The 22,543-nt window shown below is 40.5% G+C and overlaps 1 protein-coding gene across 7 annotated transcripts in view; it reads right to left on the bottom strand.

Moving 5' to 3' along the window:
- Positions 1-22,543, bottom strand: part of ANO4 (anoctamin 4) — a 454,665-nt gene that overhangs the window by 78,866 nt on the left and 353,256 nt on the right. For all 7 annotated transcript variants that reach the window (XM_060413101.1, XM_060413102.1, XM_060413100.1 and 4 more), the window contains 5 exons: positions 21,084-21,139; positions 18,184-18,305; positions 14,462-14,596; positions 12,794-12,890; positions 8,993-9,053 (listed from right to left, as the gene is read on the bottom strand). In XM_060413101.1, the coding sequence (XP_060269084.1) occupies positions 8,993-9,053; positions 12,794-12,890; positions 14,462-14,596; positions 18,184-18,305; positions 21,084-21,139 (471 nt within the window). The remainder of the gene's footprint in view (positions 1-8,992; positions 9,054-12,793; positions 12,891-14,461; positions 14,597-18,183; positions 18,306-21,083; positions 21,140-22,543) is intronic.

Raw genomic sequence — 22,543 nt, 5'->3', positions numbered from 1 at the left:
GGTAGTTAGAGGTGACTGGAATGAGATACGGTGAGATCAAAAGAGGAGAGAGCAAGCTAGCCAGTAGTCACTTCCTTATGTGCGTTCCATAGTCTGGACTGCTCAGAGGTATTTACGGAGTTATACAGGGAAGAGGAGAGGGAGGAAGTAGACAGAGGTGGCCAGGAGGATAAGAGAGAGGAATGAGAAGGAGAGAGACAAATCCTGCCAGTAACCAGTTCCTTAGGTGTTCTCCACTGTCTGGAACACACAGAGATTCACAGAGTTGGATAGAGAAGAGATGGGGGAGAAAAGAGACAGAGGCCACCTGGTGGAGAAAAAGGAGAGTCCAAAGGAGGAGAGAGTGGTCAAGCCAGTAATCTCGCTCTCAGGTAAAATTGGGTAGTGAAGTTTGGGTTTTTAAATGTACAAAATTGACAACAAAAACCAAAGAGCAAAGATTAAAAATCTAGAGTAGAGGTTGGATTTTCAAAAATACAATATTAAAGAAAAGAAGCAGAAGGAAAAAGGAAAAAAGAAAAAAAAAAGCCACAAGAATTATTAAAAAAAAAAAACAACACCAATAACCACCCAAAGCTATATATGGTGTTGCCTTAAAAAAAAAAAGTCTTTTTTTTTGAATAGTAATAATAGGTTATAGAAATAAAAATTAGAGGAGAAATAGAAGACTTGACTATTAAAAAAAAAGTTAGAAAGAAAAAAAAAAGAAAAAAGAAAAAAAAAGGAATGATTTTAAAAATAGTAAAAATATATCTTCCCTTCTCTGATGTTGTGGGCAGTGTGGGGTTACTTCCAAGGCGGTTCCCTCTGTTTAACTTCTTCTTTATGCTGGTTTTTAGGCTCACTAGTTCAGTCGCGCTGTGGGGAGGGGGGATGCTGCAAACCAATAGCGCTGTCGTGTGCACACAGTGTCTCAGCCCAGCTGGACCTGTCCCTTCTCACAGCGTACAAACCGCTCCGGCTCTACGATGCACAGCCGGGAACCGTCTGAGGCCGGCCCTAGGCTGCGTGCACTTCCCCAGTCTAAGCCGCTCAGGTTTGGCGCTCAGGCAGCCCTCAGAGGCACAGATTCGGTTGGGACTGCGTTTTGTGCCCTTCCCGGTCCGAGTAGCTCAGGAGTTTGGCGAGCGCGATCGCGACTTGTCACCTTTTCTGCCGCTGCTGCTCAGCTTTCTGGGTGGACCGCTGGCGCCTCCTATGAGGCAGATTGTGACTGTCCAGCACCCCCAGAAATCTTAGCAAAGAAGCCTGCTTGCAGTTTGGTAAGTGAAGTCTCTCCGGGTCTGCAATTGCCCCTTTCCAGTCCTTACGGCTCTGGCTGCCTGTCCCCAGCGGGGGATGGTCTGCAGCCGGCTTTTTCCGTTCCGTCCTTTGTTCTGTGCTCGGTCCTGGCGGTGTCTTATGTTCGAGCTTTTCGTGCGGTAGCTATCCCACAGTCTGGTTTGCTAGCCCAAGTTAGATCATTCTGGTTGTGCATGGGGCGTTCCTGCCCGATTCTTACAAAGCACTGCAGCCCGCGCCTCCCGCGCTTCCCTGCCCTGCCCCCACTTTCTAGTGGCGGATGCAGGCATCTGTGCTGCTTTTCCGCTGGGGGAGTTACTGTTGGGCTTGTAATCTGTTGGTTTTAATTAATTACTTATTTTTCCCTTCCTGTTATGTTGCCCTCTGTGTTTCCAAGGCTCGCCACAGACTCAGCAGGGAGAGTATTTCCTGGTGTTTGGAAACCTCTCTTAAAATTCCCTTCCCGGGACGGGCTTCCCTTCCCGGGACGGAGCTCCCTCTCCACTTCCTTTGTCTCCTTTTTCGTCTTTTATATTTTTCCCTACCTGTTTTTGAAGACAATGGTCTGCTTTTCTGGTTGCCTGATGTCCTCTGCCAGCCTACAGAAGTTGTTTTGTCGAGTTTGCTCAGCGTTGAAATGTTCTTTTGAGGAATTTGTGAGGGAGAAAGTGGTCTTCCCGTCATATTCCTCCGCCATCTTAGGACCGCCCCGCAAAAATATTTTTATGCCTCAAACCCCAACCTCAGAATGTCACTTTCTTTGGAAATAAAGTAACTACAGATTAACTAGTTGAGTTCATCCTGGAGTAAGGTGGGCCCTTCACTGAATATGATTAGTGTCCTGATGTAAGAATACAGCGAGAATGCAGGTGAAGGTGGGGGTGGAGATTGGGCTGATGTGTCAACAAGCCAAGGATCACTGGCCATCACAAGGATCTAAGAGAAAAGCATGGAACAGGTTCCCCCTCAGAGCCCCCCAAAGGAATCCACCTTGCTCACACCTTGATTTTGGACATCTTGCCTCCAGAAGTGTGAAAGAATAAATTTCTGTTGTTTTAAGCCACCTACTTTGTGGCATGTTATTACCGCACCCTTAGGAAACTAAGATAAATTCTATGTCCCTAGCACATGGAGTGTTCAAGCATTCCTTTTCAGAGTTTTGTCCACACAGTTTTCAGCTCAGAATGTTATTCAAACTTCTCCCTGACTCCACTCGTTTGCCTGACAAATTTAAGACTTGGTTCTAACATCTCTCCTTGGGTGAAACTTTTTCGCTTTTTCCTTTTTGCCTCAGGAAGTTGGCTACATGGACCTTCACTGTCCCTTCATAAATCAGACTTAATGCCCACTATTATAATTACCAACTTTTGAAAGCACAGATCACATCTTATTCATTTTTGGGGGTAAACCCAATGCCAAGAGACAGAGAATACACACTGTCTGCTGAGTAATGAAATCTTATAAGAGCCTATCGAAGGTGCATGCCACCATGGATATATTTTGGTACAACTCTGAGTTTGGCAGATTCAGTTTAGTTCAGTCGCTCAGTTGTGTCCAACTCTTTGTGACCCCATGGACTGCAGCACACCAGGCTTTCCTGTCCATCACCAACTGCCAGAGGTTACTCAAACTCATGTCCATTGAGTCAGTGATGCCACCCAACCATCTCATCCTCTGTTGTCCCCTTCTCCTCCTGCCTTCAATCTTTCCCAGCATCAGGGTCTTTTCCAATGAGTCAGTTCTTTGCATCAGGTGGCCAAAGTATTAGAGTTTCAGCTTCAGCATCAGTCCTTTCAATGAATATTCAGGACTGATTTCCTTTAAGATGGACTGGTTGGACCTCCTTGCAGTCCAAGGGACTCTCAAGAGTCTTTTCCAACACCACAGTTCAAAAGCATCGATTCTTCAATGCTCAGCTTTCTTTATAGTCCAACTCTCACATTCATACATGACTACTGGAAAAACCATAGCCTTGACTAGACGGACCTCTTTTGGCAAAGTAATGTCTCTGCTTTTTAATATGCTGTCTAAGTTGGTCATGGCTTTTCTTCCATGGAGCAAGCATCTTTTAATCACCGTCTGCACTGATTTTGGAGCCCAAGAAAATAAAGATTAGATCTGGTTTACATTCAAGACTCTGCCACTTACCAGCTGCTAGGTAATCTTGGGTCAAGTTACATAAACATAACCTCTCTGAGCCTCAATATCTTCAAGAGGGAAATATTAGTTTCTTTCTGGTGGGCTATAAGAAATTGATGACATGTCATATGTGACTTATGGTACTTATGTACCTAATAGGCATTTAGTAAATGTATATCTTTCTTTTTTTGAATATACAATCACCAGTCTTTGTTGGATGGTATAAGAGTATAAAAAATAAAATTAGTGTAAATATCTAAAACCAAAGACAATTTATTTAACTTATGTAAAAAAATGAGACATACTTCATTCATCAATCACTGATGAGACTGTATACAGAATCTTTGAATTTGCATTTAAACAACCACAAACTTTTTATTTTGATTGGAAAGCTCCGAGGATCTTGATTTGTTTGTTTCCTGGGGATAATTTAAATTTTGGCAATGCTAAAAGAGGAAGAAAGAAACAACGGAGGAAGGAGAACAAAAAGAGAACAGAGGGAGATAATATGCTTCCTGGCAAATCTCTGCCAGTACCAACTCTCCAACGACTCATTTTATTTTCCCCTAGGGAGAGGAATTTAAGCCATAAATGTTCTGGTCCCTGAATCTTTCTAAACCACTCTGATTCAAGCCCAGAGCCCTAGGCTCATAGTATACTGGGTTGGCCAAAAAGTTCCTTCAGGTTTTCTGTAAGCTCTTACTAAAAACCCAAACAAATTTTTTGCCAATCCAATACCTCTCGGGTCCCCAGGAGGCCCTGCCATTACATACAAACAAACAAGAACAAAGGTGGTAGAGAGCTCTGTCAAGATTTCTAACCCCACACAAAGGCCCTCCCGGGTGCTACAGATGGTTTCCAAATGGAACCTTATTGTTTCTCTGGTGAACACAAAGCAAAAGGCAAAAAAGCAAACGCATCAACTTCATCGGTTCCGAGGGCTTGTAAACCACTTACATCTGTTCTCGTCATCTCCATATCCAGCAATTTCCTGAAAATAAAGTGCATGCATTTTCCTAAATGTTGTAACTTGTCAATCGTAAAGGCGGGTCTTGAGACCATTAAACCAAGCTTGGTTAGAACTGACACGCTTTTACAGAACACTGCCGTCACAAAGCGGCATTTATAGTGGGCTCAGGATGAGTTTAACAGTGCTTTATCTTAAAATTCAGCTCTTTGAAGCAGAAGCAAACAGGATTACAGACAGCACATGATCCTAGTGGTGGAGTGGAGGAGCTAAGCTTGTCCAGTTTTAACTCCTGGCCTTACCACTTTCTATCTATTGCCCAATTTTCTCATCTATGACATGGGAATAGTGACAGTCCCTTTGTCAAAGGTTGCTCTACAGATTAACTGAAGTGATGCTGTACAATGCTTAGCACCATGTCCAGGATGCAGTAAGCCCTTAGTAAAGGCTTGTGTTATTGTTAGTGTTACTATTATTGGCTAGTCTAGATTTCTGCAAGAGGCAAAGTCCTATCTACAAAGAAAACACCTGGGGTAAATCATTCTTTTTCTCAAACTAGCTTACTTCTGTGAACAATACAGGATTTTAAGATGTCAATGAAGACAAAGTGATTCAGGAAATGAATTATTCCAGGATTGCCTTGCCTTGCCTGGAGTGGCCCCAAAATGTTCCCTTGTGCTCAATGGTTATTACACAACATCTATCAGATTCTTAATGAATCCCCTCCAAGGCACGAGTGCTGTCAGATCTCCAGCCCACCTACTTGAAACCTCCATGCTTCAGGCTTCACTTCAGTCCACTGAGGTTGGCAGAGATAAAATAATAAAATCTATCCGTTATCCCCAGTATAAGATGTTCCAACTTGCAAGGAAGGAATGCCATCTCCTTTATAATGGTGGTACTGGGTGAGGGGTGGCAATGACAACCTCTACCTTATAGACAATTATCAATCTACCAGAATTTTACTTCTGGGTAACTATGGGAGAAGAAAATATGATTTCAGTCAAGTGTATGTTAAATTGATGGGACACTGAAGTGGGCAAGGGAGTTTTAGGTATTAATTCTTCCAGAACACTACTCTCTCTACAGAAGTGTTCACTCGTTACACAGTAGACCAGTAGCCCAAAGCAGAGCTTCCCCTTATGTGTGCCAGGAATGGATTATAGGTTTGCAAGAGGTAATAATCCCATCAGTTTGGGAGGTGACTAGGGCTAGGATGCTTAGGGCAGTATTATACCTGGCCACAAGCAGGCTCCCTCATGGACATCAGCATATTGTACAAGTATTATCATTTTCTACATGTCATGACTTGAAAAAGTATGGAAACCATGGGTTTAGGAAATGAGTACATTTTTCAGTCTCCTCATTTGTAACCATGGCGAAACTGCAGTACTGGATGGCTTATTATGTTTCATGATCATGGTTACCAATACATTCTAGAAAAGCCAGATACACATTCTTGACCTGAGAGGTCATTCCTGTAACCAAAACTCTATTATGGTTAGCTTCCATTGTTTGCAAGAGATACAGAAATGGGTAGCACAAATCGTGAGGGCTTTTGCAAGGCCCACCAAAGGAGGCAGAAATCCCACGGGAATTAAAAGACTGAACCTATTCAGACAGGATATGGAAGCCAACAGCTTGAGAGAGTATAGACATAAGAGACCCTGCGGCTTCACCCTGATACTCCACATGACTTGGCTGCATTCTCTCTCTGCTTCTCTCTGGGGGACTGTCTTGCGTTTTCTCCAAGTTGGCTACCAGTTGGTTTCTGTACCCTCTAGTCTAAGTTTCTTCCACTAGTTCTTTGTTTCTGCTTATTTCTAGGTTCTGATTGGTCATAACTTCAGTCTGCTCAGAATTCCTCCTGGTCCTCACTGCTAGCCACTGTCAGTCTCTCTCCCTTCTTCCCTCTCTGCATCTTTCAGTGTCCGTTTCTACTACCAATTCCCAGTGTCCTTCCACATTCTCCAAGTCACATTCTTAAGAATAAGACCCTGGGTGGCACTACCAGTTCCTGTTTGGCCAGACCTCAGAACTTCTCCCAACCTATGGTTTGACTACTCCTGGGACAAACACCCACTGGGTAAGAGGAACTGGTATCACAGGGTTCAAAAATGTCCCTTCAACAGAGCTGTGGTGGGTGGGACAAATTTCTTTTGAAGAGCTTGAGGTAAAGAAGACATAAAATATATAGGACAATCCCCCTAAAGAGAACAAGGGTTTATATTTCTATTTGTCACAGAGTCCATTTAAACATATTCATTGTCTCATAAAGAGATTCTTTTGGTGGGACTTCCCTGGTGGTCCAGTGGTTAAGAATCTGCCTTGCAATGCAGGGAATGTGGGCTTGAGCCCTGGCTGGGGAACTTAGATTCCACATGCCTCGGGGCAACTAAGCCCGCATACCACAACTACAAAGGCCGTGCACCACAAAATCCCATATGAGGCGATGAAGATCGCATGCGCCACAACTAAAAACAACACAACCAAATAAGCATTTTTTAAAAAATAAATTCTTCTGGTAATTTTCTTCTCTTTTCCTTCTTTTCCTCCAATCTATCCATTCATCCATCTGTCCATCCATCCAATAAACATTAATCTCTCTGTCTTTAAAAGAAACATATAAGGACTCCCATGATCATAATGGTCCCTGTGGACCATGAACCTATGAGAAAAATTGTGTATGCAAATTATTATTAGTGCCCAAAGAATGGGCATAAATCAAATGCTATGAAAGTTCAAAGGAGGAAGACCCTTTCTGGCTGGTGAAGATGCCATTTCAGCTGGGCCTTGAAAGTTGGCAAAGATTCTAATATTCATTTTAGACATAAGGAACAACATGAACCTAAGCCTTGAGTGAGTAGAGTTCAATAACCTCAAAATTGAGATTTCTGGCCTTTTATGTTCTGGAAGAAATGCATAAATGTTGTAAAAAGCATTCAAACCAAATTGAAAATATATAGTGTAAAAGGTCTCTCCTCACTGTTCACTTACCCTTCCATGAAAGATAACCGTCTCTCCAAAGGTAACCACCATTCATCATTTATTACGAATTTGTCCTGACTTTTATATATGATTAAATTAAAGCTCTATAATTATTTTACTAGGAAGATACATCAAGGCTGTATATTGTCACCCTGCTTATTTAACTTATATGCAGAGTACATCATGAGAAATGCTGGGCTGGATGAAGCACAAGCTGGAATCAAGGTTGCTGGTAGAAATATCAATAATCTCAGATATGCAGATGATACCACCCTTATGACAGAAAGCGAAGAAGAACTAAAGAGCCTCTTGATGAAAGTGAAAAAGGAGAGTGAAAAAGTTGGCTTAAAACTCAACATTCAGAAAATTAAGATCATGGCATCCAGTCCCATCACTTCATGGCAAGTAGATAGGGAAACAATGGAAACAGTGAGAGACTATTTTCTTGGGCTCTAAAATCACTGCAGATGGTGACTACAGCCATAAAATTAAAAGGCACTTGCTCCTTGGAAGAAAAGCTATGATCAACCTAGACGGCATATTAAAAAGCAGAGACATTACTTTGCCAACAAAGGTCCATCTAGTCAAAGCTATGGTTTTTCCAGTAGTTATGTATGGATGTGAGAGTTGGACCATAAAGAAAGCTGAGTAGTGAAGAATTGATGCTTTTGAACTGTGGTGTTGGAGAAGACTTTTCAGAGTCCCTTGGACTGCAAGGAGATCCAACCAGTCCATCCTAAAGAAAATCAGTCCTGAATATTCATTGGAAGGATTGATGCTGAAGCTGAAACTCCAATACTTTGGCCACCTGATGCAAAGAACTGACTCATTGGAAAAGACCCTGATGCTGGGCAAGACTGCAGGCTGGAGGAGAAGGGGACGACAGAGGATGAGATGGTTGGGTGGCATCACCAACTCAATGGATATGAGTGTGAGCAAGCTCTGGGAGTTGGTGATGGACAGGGAAGCCTGGCATGCTGCAGTCCATGAGGTTGCAAAGAGTCGGACATGACTGAGTGATTGAAATAAACGATACTGAGGAAGATACTATTAAACCCAAAAGTGGGAGAAGTAACTCCTTTGGGCTAAATAATTCTTTCAGTGAATGTTCCATCATACTTTGTTATTATATGGCTATTGGCTTGAAACTATTTAAAAGGACTCAATTCAGCACTGTAAGTAGCTCTTGTTTATAAGGAGTCATTTTGACCAGAACTGGAAGAATGCTAGAGGTGAGTATTCATACACTAGTCAGATGAAAATATTCCACTCACATTAGAAATTCCCATATACACTGAGATGTGTAATCAGGTCTTAACCATCAGACCTTTTGGTATACTATAAGCTTTACTTTTGTCTCCAACAGAAGGTGAATTTTACTCCAATAATGGAATGCTGATGAAAATGTTGGAAGGCTTAAGAGAAATAAGACATGTTGTCCTATAAAACATCACCTTAAAAATAAACCAAATGAATTATTTATCAACTTGTGTCTAACAGAACAGCCAAACTGAATTTACTTATGCTTCTTCCTCTCATATTCAAAATCAGATTTTAAAGGAACATATCATAGAGCAAATGATGGGAACTCAAGTCATACAAATGTGGAACACTTACCCCAGACTGCCATGAAGACAGCAAAGAAGACAGTGGCTCCATTGTCAAAAAGGTGGGTTACCTGGGAACATGAGTCACAGTTAAACCAATGTCTTATATACAATACTGCAATTCACATTTGTCACATTCTGGAAAAATAGCTCTGATGATGTGATGAATTTTAAAGGGTTTCTTTGGGGGATATTCCTTTTAGATCAGAGGGAAGAAGTTTTTGTTTTTTTTTTTTTTTCAAACTGTGAAATAGTCTGGATATGGAAAAGAGACTTTGCTCCATTTATGTGAATATCACTTAGTTGAGCATGGATCAGCAGCCCCAGTGGTGCTATTAAGAATTTCCTTTTGTGCATTATTAAAACTAACACACATCTACATATGGATAGGTTTGTATTTAAGGCTGGTAGGTATTCATGTTGCTGCTGTAAAGGTTTCTGATTTTCCCAGCACTGGTTTTAATGCCTCATTTATTCTCTTTGAAAACATGTCTATTTTGTGTGTATAGTTTTGAATAAACATTTTCTGGGCTGCCCTCTGGACTTCAGCACTGTAAAGAAGAGCAACCCATTAACTTCTACCTCTATTAAAACCTCAGGTAATCACTACATTTACCTCTTATTCATGACACAGAGACAGCTAGCAAATACATTATTGCCAAAATAATACATTTTATTGCAATCACCATGGCAGAAAACAAAAATATCTATTTCCGTCGCAAAACTGCCGAGCTCATTTCCGCCTCCAGGATAAATCACACCAGTGTCAGGCCAAATTGAAATGATGACTGATACGTTCATAAAGCATAACCTTTTTTTGGTGCTTTATAGCTCTCTATAAAATATACTTTACTGTCCCTTGGAGAACATGCCAAGTATAAGCAAGTCTTTTCCTATTATATCAGAGTACAAAATATTTCAAAATTTTCCACAAGTTTACGACTTATTTCTTTAAACACAGGAGAGACGGGCAGTATTTAAATACTTAGTGTGAGACAAGTCTGAAGCCAATTTATTTTGATGCCAGAAGGAGTGTTACGCTGTGTACATCAGGTGGTCAGCATCAAATCAAGCCTGAAAGTCCTAATGGTAGGTGGTTAGTTTGTGCCCCTTACTAGGGTAGTCCGTGGTGGAAACTCCCTGCACCATCAGGGAAGATTCTGGAATGGATTGTGGTTGTCATTGTTTTGGGCTGTGTGGATCAGCTTTCCTCCTCCTCTGGGTAACAGGTCTCTCTCATGTAGGTCACTAGGAGTCACGTGGCTCAAATACAGCCCACAGGAGTCCTTCTCTGGGATTGGTATGCAAACACTTGGAGAGACACATTTTCCAGCTGCAGTTACCAATCTGGAAATATGTTTATCAGGGTGAATAGGAACGTCCAGTCCCTCCTAAGATGGTGAGCTAGGATAAGCGGATGGCTCCCTCTGCCAAAGTCAAAGTCAGAGAAACAGGATAGTCGATTTCAGGAATTGATGGAACAAAACACAGAGACAAAGAGCCTGAGAAATGCTGGGGGAGTTACAAGGTTGCTTTAAAGTGTGTGTGTGTGTGTGCACGCTCACACGCGTGTGTGAAATGGTGGGGGTGGAGGTGGTTCCCAAGCAGAGTGAGAACACAGGATAGAGAAATATGTAAGTTCCATTCTAGCCTCTACCTCAGTGGTCACTGGAAAATTAGTTTCCCCTCCCTCAGCAATCAAGGACAGCAGGTCAAACCATGAGGGCAGGTATTCGTGGGGGTGATGTCAGGGATGCTCAGAGAGTCCTGTTTTGTTGGAGAAATGAGGGATGCAGGTGCAGCCTGGCCATTTGGCCTCAGGCTTTCACTTCTCAGTGTTTTCCCTTTTAAACCCCAGGAATGGTTGGTTACAGTCAAGGGGGAGAGCCTTCTCCCAATTCTGCTTTGTTCTAAGCAGGCTTAAAAATGAAACTAGCCAGAAAATTCCTACACTCAGTGGTGCCTAGGACACACTGTTCTCTTCTCTTTGTAAACTCACCAGGACTGATCTGGCTTCTGACCCTCACCCTAAGTGACTGATACTTCATGGGACTAGCACATTTAGCATGGGCTAAAATAACAGGATATCTGGGGAAGTCAGCTGCCTCCAAAAAACTCCAAACTAGGCAATATACACTTTCTGAAACAGATATTGATGAAATCTGAGCACTTGAAACTATTCATGATGCTCTTTTAAGGAATTATTATAGCTCCCCTAAAAAAAAAAGATTTTTATTTAAGGCAGACCTTTCACATAACAAACACCCCCAAGCAAAAAATAACTGGGCTTCTGAGATTCCTCAAAAGCAGGATTTTTACACCTGAGTCATTTCAGCTTAGCTCATAATCTTTAAACAAGACTATATTACTGAACAAAGTCTTCTGATTCTCAGCACCACCCTTCTGTTTCCCAAGCTCACTCTACTGAATTTGTCCTCATCCAGGCAGGCCTATCTGCGTGTTCACCAAAGGAAGGGAGAGTATTTGGTGCTTTTTTGGATCTTTGTAGCTCATACTAAGAGCCCAGATCTTTCTAAAATCATAGCTGGGTGCTTATCCTCCCACCAGACTGGCCACCTGCAGGGCTAGAGACAGCATGAATGGGCAGGTGGGCTCCTGGGCTGCCGATCAAATGTTCCTACACTTAAACTCTGCAATGCCAGCTGTATGCACAGAAAAATCCAAGTCACAGTGATTGCGGAGGTTACATAAAATCTGCCAACCCCTTTTATACCTGAAATCTGGGTAAACTGATAGGCAGTGGGTCTTGGAAAAGTCTTCATCAGTCTATATTTCAGCCATTGCTTTACATTAATGATACTACCCTTCAGTAATAAACCCTAGAATTTCAATGAACATGTCTAAAACTTTAATAAAGTAAGGTATAAAGCAGAAAGGGGTATGTAATAACACACAGACAGAATGGTTCTATGTAATTTTTTCAAAACACTTTCACATTTACTGTCTTCTTTAGGCCTCATGACATGCCATGGCACAGAGAGGGCAGCTATCAATGCTTGCACTTTAAAGATGAGAAAGTTTATGCTCAAAGAGGTTGTACATGTGCAAGGTCAAGGCAGTAAGCAGCTGAGCTAGCTGTCAGTCTAGTTTTTTGGATAATAATGATGGCGAAGAGGAGGAAAATGACAGCAGTTGTCATTTACTGAGATCTTGCCGTTTGCCAAGCACTATACCCACCTGGCGGCTCAGACAGTAAAAGAATCTACCTGCAGTGCAGGAGACATGGGTTCAATCCCTGGGTTGGGAAGATTCCCTGGAGAAGGGAATGGCTACCCACTCCAGTATTCTTATCTGGAGAATTCCATGAACAGAGGAGCCTGGTGGGCTACAGTACAGTCCATGGGCTCGCAAAGAGTGGAACACGACTGAGTGACTAACACTTTCACTTTTTTCATGCTCATCATACGCCTTATCACATTTAAAAAATGAAACAGTCATCATGTTCTCCACTTCACAGATGAGAAAACTGAGGCACAGAAGAAGTTACATAATGTGCTCCTACACTGACAAGTGGTAAAGAGCACAGTCAAGACCTGAACTTAACTTCCACTGATTCTATCAACTGTTCTACTTGCTCCCTGTGATAATAATCAGAACCACAACATTGAAAACACATATGCAATAAAAAGATATCTGAATTAGAGTACTAAATGATAAAGATAAACCTCTCCTACAAAATAAACTTGAGAATCAAAGATTAAAATGGACAGAAAGAATGTGGTCACCACTGTCTCTCAGGAAGATATATGTTAAATTTAATCTGACTAAAATACAGCATATTTGGAATTACCTTGGCATAAACGCAGCTGTCTGACAACCTCATGAATGGACAGTATTTATCACACACAGGACACATGATGATATCTGTAGCTTGGCAGACTTCTTTACTGGAAAACAGAACAGAAAAGGACTGCTTTTTGATGATATAACAGCATTTTCTTCCCCTTCAATTTCACCAGACTAGTCGACCAGTAAATAAGATTCAGTAGATCAAATTTTTGCCCTTGGAAGCTTCTTACCCTTTTCTTAGTTATTAATGTAACCAAGTGCCTACACAGTTTTATAGTTTGATACACCTATTTATTTATCAGGCTGTTTCTTGGCTTTTCCATATTAATAAGTTAAGCTCAGGAAAACACATGAAGCAAAATATTGATGGTTAGATCTCAGATTATACAGGAGTCATTTACAATACTGCACAGGTTTGAAGACATTTCATACTGAATTATGGGAAAGAAACGCCAGCCTTATGAGGCCCCCATCCTGACAATTTATACTTTGATTATACTGTGTTAAAATGAACACAGGTTAAGGACTGTCAAATTTCCCTGGAGAACAAATTGTTGCTTTTACCATTAGTGATATGCAGATGACACCACCCTTATGGCAGAAAGCGAAGAAGAACTACAGAGCCTCTTGATGAAAGTGAAAGAGGAGAGTGAAAAAGTTCGCTTAAAACTCAACATTCAGAAAACTAAGATTATAGCATCCAGTCCCATCACTTCATGGCAAATGGATGGGGAAACAATGGGTGGGTGGGGGGGAGGAAGTGCTAGCCTTAATTTCTATGTGCATGATAAATAAGAATGAATTATGGAGGAAAAAATACTAGGGAACAGTTCTAGGAGAAAATTACATCTCATTAACAACTTCCCCAGAAATTAAAATATTTTTGTAGGTCACTTCTATTTTTGCAATCACTTCTAAAAGGCACGTTTCTTATTTAAGGACATTGTCTAGCATTGTATTAAGAGCTCTATGAATACCTTAGACTATATTCTAGTGAAAGAGCCAAGATAACAACTGCTAACACTGACTCATTCTCAAGGTCCCAGAAAGTTGGTGAGATGTCTTTCTTACAGGTGTCTAGCTTACAGGTCTTTATGGGAACACACAATTGATAAAAAGGTAATTAACCCACTATTTTGCAGTAGTAGTAGGAAAAAAGGTAAAAAAGTCAGAAAGAGAACAACTTTGAGCCAGTGAATGAAAGCCATTATTCTGTGGATACATGTTTGTTTGCTCAGTTATGTCCAAGTCTTTAAGACCCTATGGACTGTAGTCCACCAGGCTTCTCTGTCCATGGGATTCTCCGGGCAAGCATACCAGAGTAGGGTGCCATTTCCTCCTCCAGGGATATCTTCCCAAACTAAGGACTGAACCCACCTTTCCCACATTGGCAGACAGGTTCTTTACCACTGAGCCACCTGGCAAGCCCTCTGTGGATTCACAGTGACTTGTATATCCATAAAAGTGAACTCCTGGGTAGCTAGAGACCACAGCAGCAAGGGCAATGGATGGACAGATTTTGTGAACTGAACCTTTAGAATTTTCCCAGGAGACTGGAAAGATGTTAAAATGAATAGCTAAGTAGACCCACAGTCTGTAAACACTCCCAAACCACAAATACCCATCTCCAAGCATAAGCAAAGGCAGGCTCACCCAGACCTCTCCATACCTGACTTGGCAGTGATCCAGAGTGATGACGCCATACAAAAAGACAAACAGTCCAATGAAGGCAGCTGGGAAGAGCATGCCGGTGTACCAGCCCAACCAGGCAAAATACAACCCAATCTTCTCTCCAAAGTACCGCCTGTTTATGATATAAAAGTCTTGCAAATTATATTGAAGTGTTTGTAGTCAGGCATTCTAACACTTTGACCAGTCATTTTACTTTGTGGTGGCCTTGCTGATAACCATACAGACAAATTAAGCCAAGAGAATGGAATGTTTGAGCAAATCTAGGCTCTGGACTTAAACTTCTTTTCCTATTACTCTAGAAAAGAAATGGTATGAACCCTTTCATACAAGAACATGATCACACACAAGCTTGTTCTGAAAACATAGGACAAACCCAGCTTATTCAGGAAATTATGTATAATACTGTTAATCATGAGGAATCAGGGGAATCTGAAGACTTGGTGCCAACACATAATATTTTTGCCATTTCTAAGTGTGTGTTTGTTTATGTATTATATATATTTTTAAGAATAGTAAACAAAATTATGGCAAAAACCTTTAAACACCCCCTTTTAATATTTTGTAATTTTATAAGATGTTTACAATGCTAGAATCATAAGATATCACTAAGAAAGAACTCTACTGAGACTCAGTATGAATCAATACTGAGAGCAACTTTCCCTTTTAAGTGAGGACTTTTCACAGGCATCAGCATCTACCTCTATAGGTATTTTTCTGAGACTAACCAGTCTGCCTAGTGCCCTGTGGTATGTGAAGTTTGAAAGTGTCCAGGAAGTTCCTTGGTTTTTATTTCTTAAATATTATTATTGTGTTTCCTATCCCACATTTCATAACTTAGAGCTTAATTATTTCTTAATCCAGTATAAGAATACTCTAATTATTTTTTATTCTCATTCTAGACAAATGTTGACAAATGTTGACCATCTGTCCCTGAATACTGTCTGCCGCTCTCCTCCTACACAATGGCTCCTAAAAATCATGAATTATGTATCATATCTCCTACTATGTCTCAACAGAAACCCTCCTCTTCCAGAAGACTTTTACAGCATATATTCATATACACATACATTCATGTATTCATTCAACAAATTAAAAAACACCTGATCTATGCCAAATACTGTGCTAAGTGCTGAGAATACAATGGTGAGCAAAATAAGCTTGGTCCCTACTCCTGTGAAGCTTGTGGGTGACAAGCTAAATCAATTAAAGAAATAAGCTTCTAGTTACAAAACCGGGAAAAGAGAAGAGAGGGACACAGTGCAATAAGTATGTATAACAAGGCAATCTGACAACTTTAGCCAGGGAAGACTTCTTCCCTGAGGCAGTGACTGTTGTGCTGATGAATGAAAGTTAACTAGGTGGGGTTAGCGATAGAGTCTTTCCAGGAGAGGAAACAGAGGCCCTGTGGTAGGAGTGATGTTGGTGAAATAAGGGCAGTGTGGCTGGAACACTGACAACAGGAAATGGACTGGGACTTCCCTGGGTGTCCAGTGGTTACGACTTCGCCTTCCAATGCAGGAGGTACAGGTTTGATTCCAGGTTGGGGAGCTAATGCCTTGTGGCCAAAAAATCAAAACATAAAACAGAAACAATATTGTAAAAAAAAAATAAAAATTCAATAAAGACTTTAAAAATAGTCTACATTTAAAAAAATCTTTAAAAAACAAGTGGGCTGTTGAGGTGGGCAAAGGCTAAGCCTTGATGGGCCTTACAGACCATACACTGACTTTTGTCCTGAGAAAATTGAAAAATGGTGAAAGGATTTTAGTCAATCCAGCCCCTTGGACAGCAAGGAGATCAGACCAGTCAATCCTAAAGGAAATCAACCCTGAATATTCATTGGATGGACTGATACTGAAGCTGAAGCTCCAATACTTTGGCCACCTGATGTGAAGAGCCAACTCACTGGAAAATACCCAGATCCTGGGAAAGATTGAGGGCAGGAGAAGAAGGGGGCAACAGAGGATGAGATGGTTGGATGGCATCACTGACTCAATGGACATGAGTTTGAGCACACTCTGGGAGATAGTGAAGGACAGGGAAGCCTGGTGCATTGCAGTTCATGGGGTTTGCAAAGAGTTGGACAGAACTTCGTGACTGAACAACAACAACAACACATTTTGTCTCCAGGGTAGAGAATGATGTGGAAGGGCCAGAGAGGAGAAAAGAAGACCAGGTAGAGGAAAACAGTCATAGTCCAGGTCACAGGTGAAGGCAGTGGTGGCAGAGGAGATACTCGGTGTGATTTGAGAGATGTGGAGGAAGCAAAAGCTAGATATAGGGCAGGAACTATTTAAGATATGTGATCCCCCAGTTGCTCAACAACATCATTCCATTCAAATCTTGCTTGTGTTTTTCATGCCCCTTCTCCTTGGCCAACACCAATCCCACTGCTCTTCTAGGCCTCAGCTCTGCGGAGCCTTACACAGGGGCACTGGCCCAGATCCATCCTTCCATTTTTCCTAATTGCTGTCAAACTTTTGGCCTCTGTCACACATGCTACCAAATTATGCAAAGCCTTGTTTTCCAGTTGTTTCAAGTTTGCAGGGCTGGTTTTCTTGAAGGAAACTGTGCATTTCTCAAAGCCAGAGACCATGGGTTCTCTGTTTTTGCCAAAGGTACTTAGTTTTGTACTAGGAACACAATGGATAGTTAATTAATACTGATCAAAAAATTGCAAAATCTTAATCAAGTAACTGTCATGGATGGGAGATGCTTTGCCAGGACTGACTTTTATTTTTTTCCCCTCTTCTATTCTATCACATATTGAGACTGGTCAAAAGTAAATGGTCTCATCTCAGAAAACATTTTTCACTTTCTCAGGTCATGTGGATCATTTGTTACTCACACCCAGAAGGGGTCACAATTCATCAATGTCATTGGCTCAACAGGAGTAAACCCTTGTAACAAGGACTCTGGAAGGAAGAATGACTACCCAGCGAGATGAAATGTAAGGTGAGTTGACTTATTATTTCATTTTCCTCTGGGCTCATTTTTTAAGGGCTCAGGGAAAAGTGATATTAGTCCACCTAGTCTAAGAAATAAAGTATGATTTTCTTTTTAATAAGGAATCAGTGACATATGGATTGTCATTACCCACTCTGAATTATCAGTCTCTACACAGAATAAACACTGCCATGGCAGAATATTGGGCACATATAGACCATTAAAGGACATACACTTTCAATGCATGATTATCTCAAATTAAAAGCAGATACTTTTTTGACCTGTGGAATTAAAACTATCTTTAAAGGTTATTAGTTTGAAATGAAAATGAAAGTAAGCCTAAAATTTATTAGAATGACAGCACCCTCTATTTCCTATTTGCCCAAGAGTTACTAATACTCCATTATCATTAATGCGTGTAAGCAGTGTTACCTCTCAACAATCATTGATACGCTGTCACTAACAGTCACCTGGGTGATCAGATTCTTACAGAATCCTGTGAGAGGCCTGGTTTAATCTCACACACCCCTTTCTAAGTCCCTTTTAGAGGGAACACCAGCCTCAGCAGAAGGAGGTCAGGTTTACCAAGAACAATCCATGTCCTCTGATGAGCTGCCTCTTGGGAAGAAGTCCAATTTGAGTGTCAGCTGTGGATCTCAGTTTGTTTTTCCCCCAGTGTTGGCTTGTCCCAGCTCACAGCCTGCCCTAGTTATTCTGCATAAGCTTTATAGTCACAGCTGGTTAAGAACTCACCTTACAAGATCCAAAGGCTGGTATTTATACCACACACCCCAGGACGCCCAGCACTCATAGAGCAGATGTCGGTGGTTTACCGCTCCGTGGGTTCTAATGGAGTTTTTACTTCTGTAACTTCCCTGCATAAAAACACCATGGCCACTGAGGTAATACCCACAAAAGCCAAGAGCAAAAACCGATAGTAGTGCTAGTTCTTTTTGTTTTTATCTTTTTAAGGTAGAAGATACTCTGTGTGATACTATAATTGTGGATGCATGTTTATTATACATTTGTTTAAACTCAAAGAATGTATGGAATACAACACCAAGAGTAAGCCCTAAAATAAACTATGAACTTTGGTTGGTTATGATGGTTCAATGTAGATTCATTAATTAAAACAAATGTTCCCCTCTGATGGGGGATACTGGGAGAAGCTATGCATGTAAGGGAGCTGTAATACTAGTTTTTATGGCAAGAGTAGCAATAGGGATGGTACAAGGATAGATCCATTCTATTGAAGGGAAAAGAGTAGGACTAGTTATTCCAGACATAGTTTTGATGTTGATGCCATGCAGTAAAAAAAGCCCAAAAGCCCATGCTTGCTAGAATCATGCAGGTCTGCACTGAGTTCAAAGTCAGTTCTGCTACTTTTTAGCTAGGATATCTAACACTCTCTGAGCCTTGGATTCCCAGTTCACAGTGGAACTAACAACATCTGCCTCACTGGGCTTCTTTTGTGATTCGAATGAACAGAGCATCTTGCCCAGAGGCCATGCCCAAGACTTAGGAGTTCTCTTTCCTACTTGTCTCAAGACTAAAATATCAATAGTTGGTAAACAGCTTGTCACATGGCCTTGTGACCAAGGGCAGAAAATTTTACAATGTAAGAGTTGTAAGTCACCTCAAATTTACAATAATTCAAATATAATTTGACATCCTCATGGAACAAATGAGGATACCATGGGTCAGAGGAGTAGGCTTTTTTTTTTTTTTAAGTTCAGTTAGTGTTAATGCTAGTTTCACCAACAGAAAAGGCATGTTGTCTGGAGGTAAGCTATTGACATTTTAACTTGAGAAATCCTTTCTTAGGAGGAAGTGAACAGGCCTGAGAGACAAGGAACTCACTCAAGTTCTAGTCTCAGCTCAACTACCAACTCACTCCATAACTGGGGGTGGGCTAAGCTTTCTCTGAACCTCTATTTAAGTTTTCATCATAAAACAAGGCAACCAGAGCTGCCCTTCCTGCCTCTGAAGGTTGTTATGCTGTCAAATACTACAAGGAGGTTAAACTGAGAGCAAGATTCAAAAGAGTGATTATGTTATTACTGCAGCTGCAGTTACTAACTGGAAAATTCTCTTTTCATACAATGCAGGGATTTAGCAAGATGTAAAAACCACAGAGAAGGCCTGGAGTTATTCTGGGGTTTCACAGTTGCATCTCCTCAGATATCGGCAAGCCCACCACCCACTCGTCTGCATCGAGACTCTGTCCACCCCCAACTGTTCAACACTGCCCTTACTGTGGGCAAGGGGTAGGCAGCGGAAGAATGCAATTCTCTCTGAAACCCTTTACTGGGGCAATGCCAACTAATAACCACATGGTATCCTCTGGGGACATGTGTCTTTCGAGTTCAGAAACACCTGTGTGTGGCTCGAGAAAACTTTTGTGTCAAAATGTTTGCTTCTATCACACAAAAAGGATCATTCCAAAAAGGTTTCATGACTGTCTGTTAATCGGGTCTTGGATCAAAGCCTCTAGTTTTCTTAATGAAAAAAGGTTTTAAAAATTTCACTAAATACTCTGTGGTGACCTCAACACAAAAAGGAGGGAATTTATGTATCTGTATAGATGATTCATTTTGCTGTATAGTAGAAATGAACACAACATTGTAAAGCAACTATACTCTAATAAAAAAAATAATAATAAAAATTGTATACCACCTTCTCTATCCTCCTGATGTTTAAAACCAAGAGAAGAAACTCCATAAGCCATATAAGAAATATATTTTGGGAAGACCTGCCATTGGTGGGTAGCTGGAACTATCCTCCAAGCCTAACTGACAAGCCATTAACATTGTTTCTAATAGAAGATTGTTAAGAAAATCTAATAGTAATTTCACTCTGCCACTGTGTGAGGTCTTAGAGGACACTGGCTATGATACTTATCTTTGTGTTCTTGGTGTCATACTATGACTGGTATGGAGTAGGCACCATGAAAATTACACTAATCTCTCACCAATCATGAGAATTATGGCCCTGAAAACCCATATATGCAAAGAGAATTATAGATTAAATTACCATATATGTAAAGATAATTCTGGATTAAATTACCTAAAATCTAATGGGAAAAATAGAGGTAAGGGTAATTACAGTTACATTTATAAACGTCCTTATAGATGACAAAGATTGTGCAGTAAAAAAGGAGACTATAAAAATTTATACATCTTAAATAAGCAACAATAAGTACACTACTATTAATTTCCATTTATCATCATTTAGTTACTAGAGTCTTCACAAGATGGCTTCCTCCCACTCTTTAAGGATTAGCTATAAATTTTTTGTTGTTGTTGCAGAGACTATATATTTCAGAGACATTTTCCCCCTGGGTCCAGCACATCATGCAAATTTTCAATGCCTCTTTAATTTTATGACTTGGAGTCCCTCAGCCATTCTTCTAAATTCATGCTGAGTGACTCTTGATTCGAGTACTCTTGCAGTTACATAAAAAAGATATGGAGAAATAAATCTGTGCTGGGTGAGAGATGTAACAATGCAAGTAGGGCCTCCCCATCTACTCACTGAACAAATTAGATTCATTCTAAACAAATGTCGTATCAATGAACGCAATTAATAACTATCCCCAGAAGCTGATTTAACAACAAGGAATTGACAGAGAAGGAGAAAAGGCAGGACAATACCTCGTGCAGAGGAAATGCAGCTTCATAGGAGCCATTAGTAAGCAAACGATTCAGACCTACAACAGTAAAAAAGTCCACAGTGAATCCACACTGAGTTTAAATCCTCCTAATGTAAGAGTAATGTAAAGGTTATACTTCTTGGAGAAAACAACCTATTTCTTCAAAAGTAGTTCAAATACTTTTAGGGGACAACAGTTTAGAAAGTTTTGCTATCTGCTAGGAAACTAGAACCAAAGACTAGAAAATCAAGTTTTCATATAGGAAAAACATGATGAAGCATACCTAGCATAGTGCTTGGCATAGAGAAGGGAGCACGCTGGGAGAAGTGGATGAATTAATCACACCAAAAAGATGACTTTCCACCTGAGCTCTCCTATTTTCATCCAGAAGCTTCAATATGGACAAAGCCAACTCCTTTGCATTGGGCTACTTGGATGACTTTGTAAAGTCCTCTTGTTCTCAGCCCTCAACTGTCTCATCCATAAAGTGGGGGAAGGATATTGGACATGTGGATTTGCAATAGTTTTATTGGTCAGATATAAACTACAGTTTCCACCCACACTTAAGGGGAAGGGATTACACATTCAGGAGTCACCCCAGCCTGTGTCTATCACAGGTTTATGAATTTGATTTTTTTCAAAGAATCAGCTTTTGGTTTCATTGATTTTTCTCTCTTTTTTCCATTTCATTGATTTCTTCTGATTTTTATTATTTCATCTACCAACTTTAGACTACTTTAATTTCCTTCCCTACCCCCTAGTTTCTTAAGGTAGGAGAGGTCATTAATTTGGGACCATTTCTTTTCCCATACATGCATATGGTGCTATAAATTTCTCCCTGTACTGCACACTTTTTGATACACTATTTTTTCACTTTCACTGAATACAGCAACTTTCTGATTTCCCTTTTGATTTCTCTCATTCATGAGTTATTTAAAAATACATTATTTAGTTTTAAATATTTGTAAGTTTTCCAGAGATGATCTTATTGAGATCTAATTTAATTCCACTGTGGTCAAAGAATTATTGTCTTATTTTATGTCCCTCAAGTATAGTCTCTTGGTAATACTCTGTGTTCACTTAAAAAAATTGGGTATTCTGCTGCTGGTGGTAGAGGGGTCTAAAAGATCAATTAATTTCATTGATAATGTTTAGGTCTTCTAACCTCCACTGATTTTCTGTCTACTTGTTCCATTAACTATTGAAAAAGTGGTACTGAAACCTCTGACTATAACTGTGGACTTGCCTATTTCTCTTAGCAGTTCTATCAGTTTTTACTTTGTAGTTTGAAGCTCTGTTATTAAGTGCATAAACATTTAGGATTTCTATGTTTTCCAGATGCACTGACTCCATCATTTTAGAATAGCCTTCTTTATCCCTGGTAGTATTCTTTGCTCTGAAATCTAATTTGTCTGATATCAGTATAGGCCTTTGAGCTTTCTTTTGGTTAGCACAGTATAT

This window comes from Ovis aries, chromosome 3, assembly GCF_016772045.2.
Source record: "Ovis aries strain OAR_USU_Benz2616 breed Rambouillet chromosome 3, ARS-UI_Ramb_v3.0, whole genome shotgun sequence".
In the NCBI taxonomy this organism is placed as follows: Eukaryota; Metazoa; Chordata; class Mammalia; order Artiodactyla; family Bovidae; genus Ovis; species Ovis aries.
Note: the sequence above shows the minus strand (reverse complement) of the source record. Positions and strands in the feature narration are given on the sequence as shown.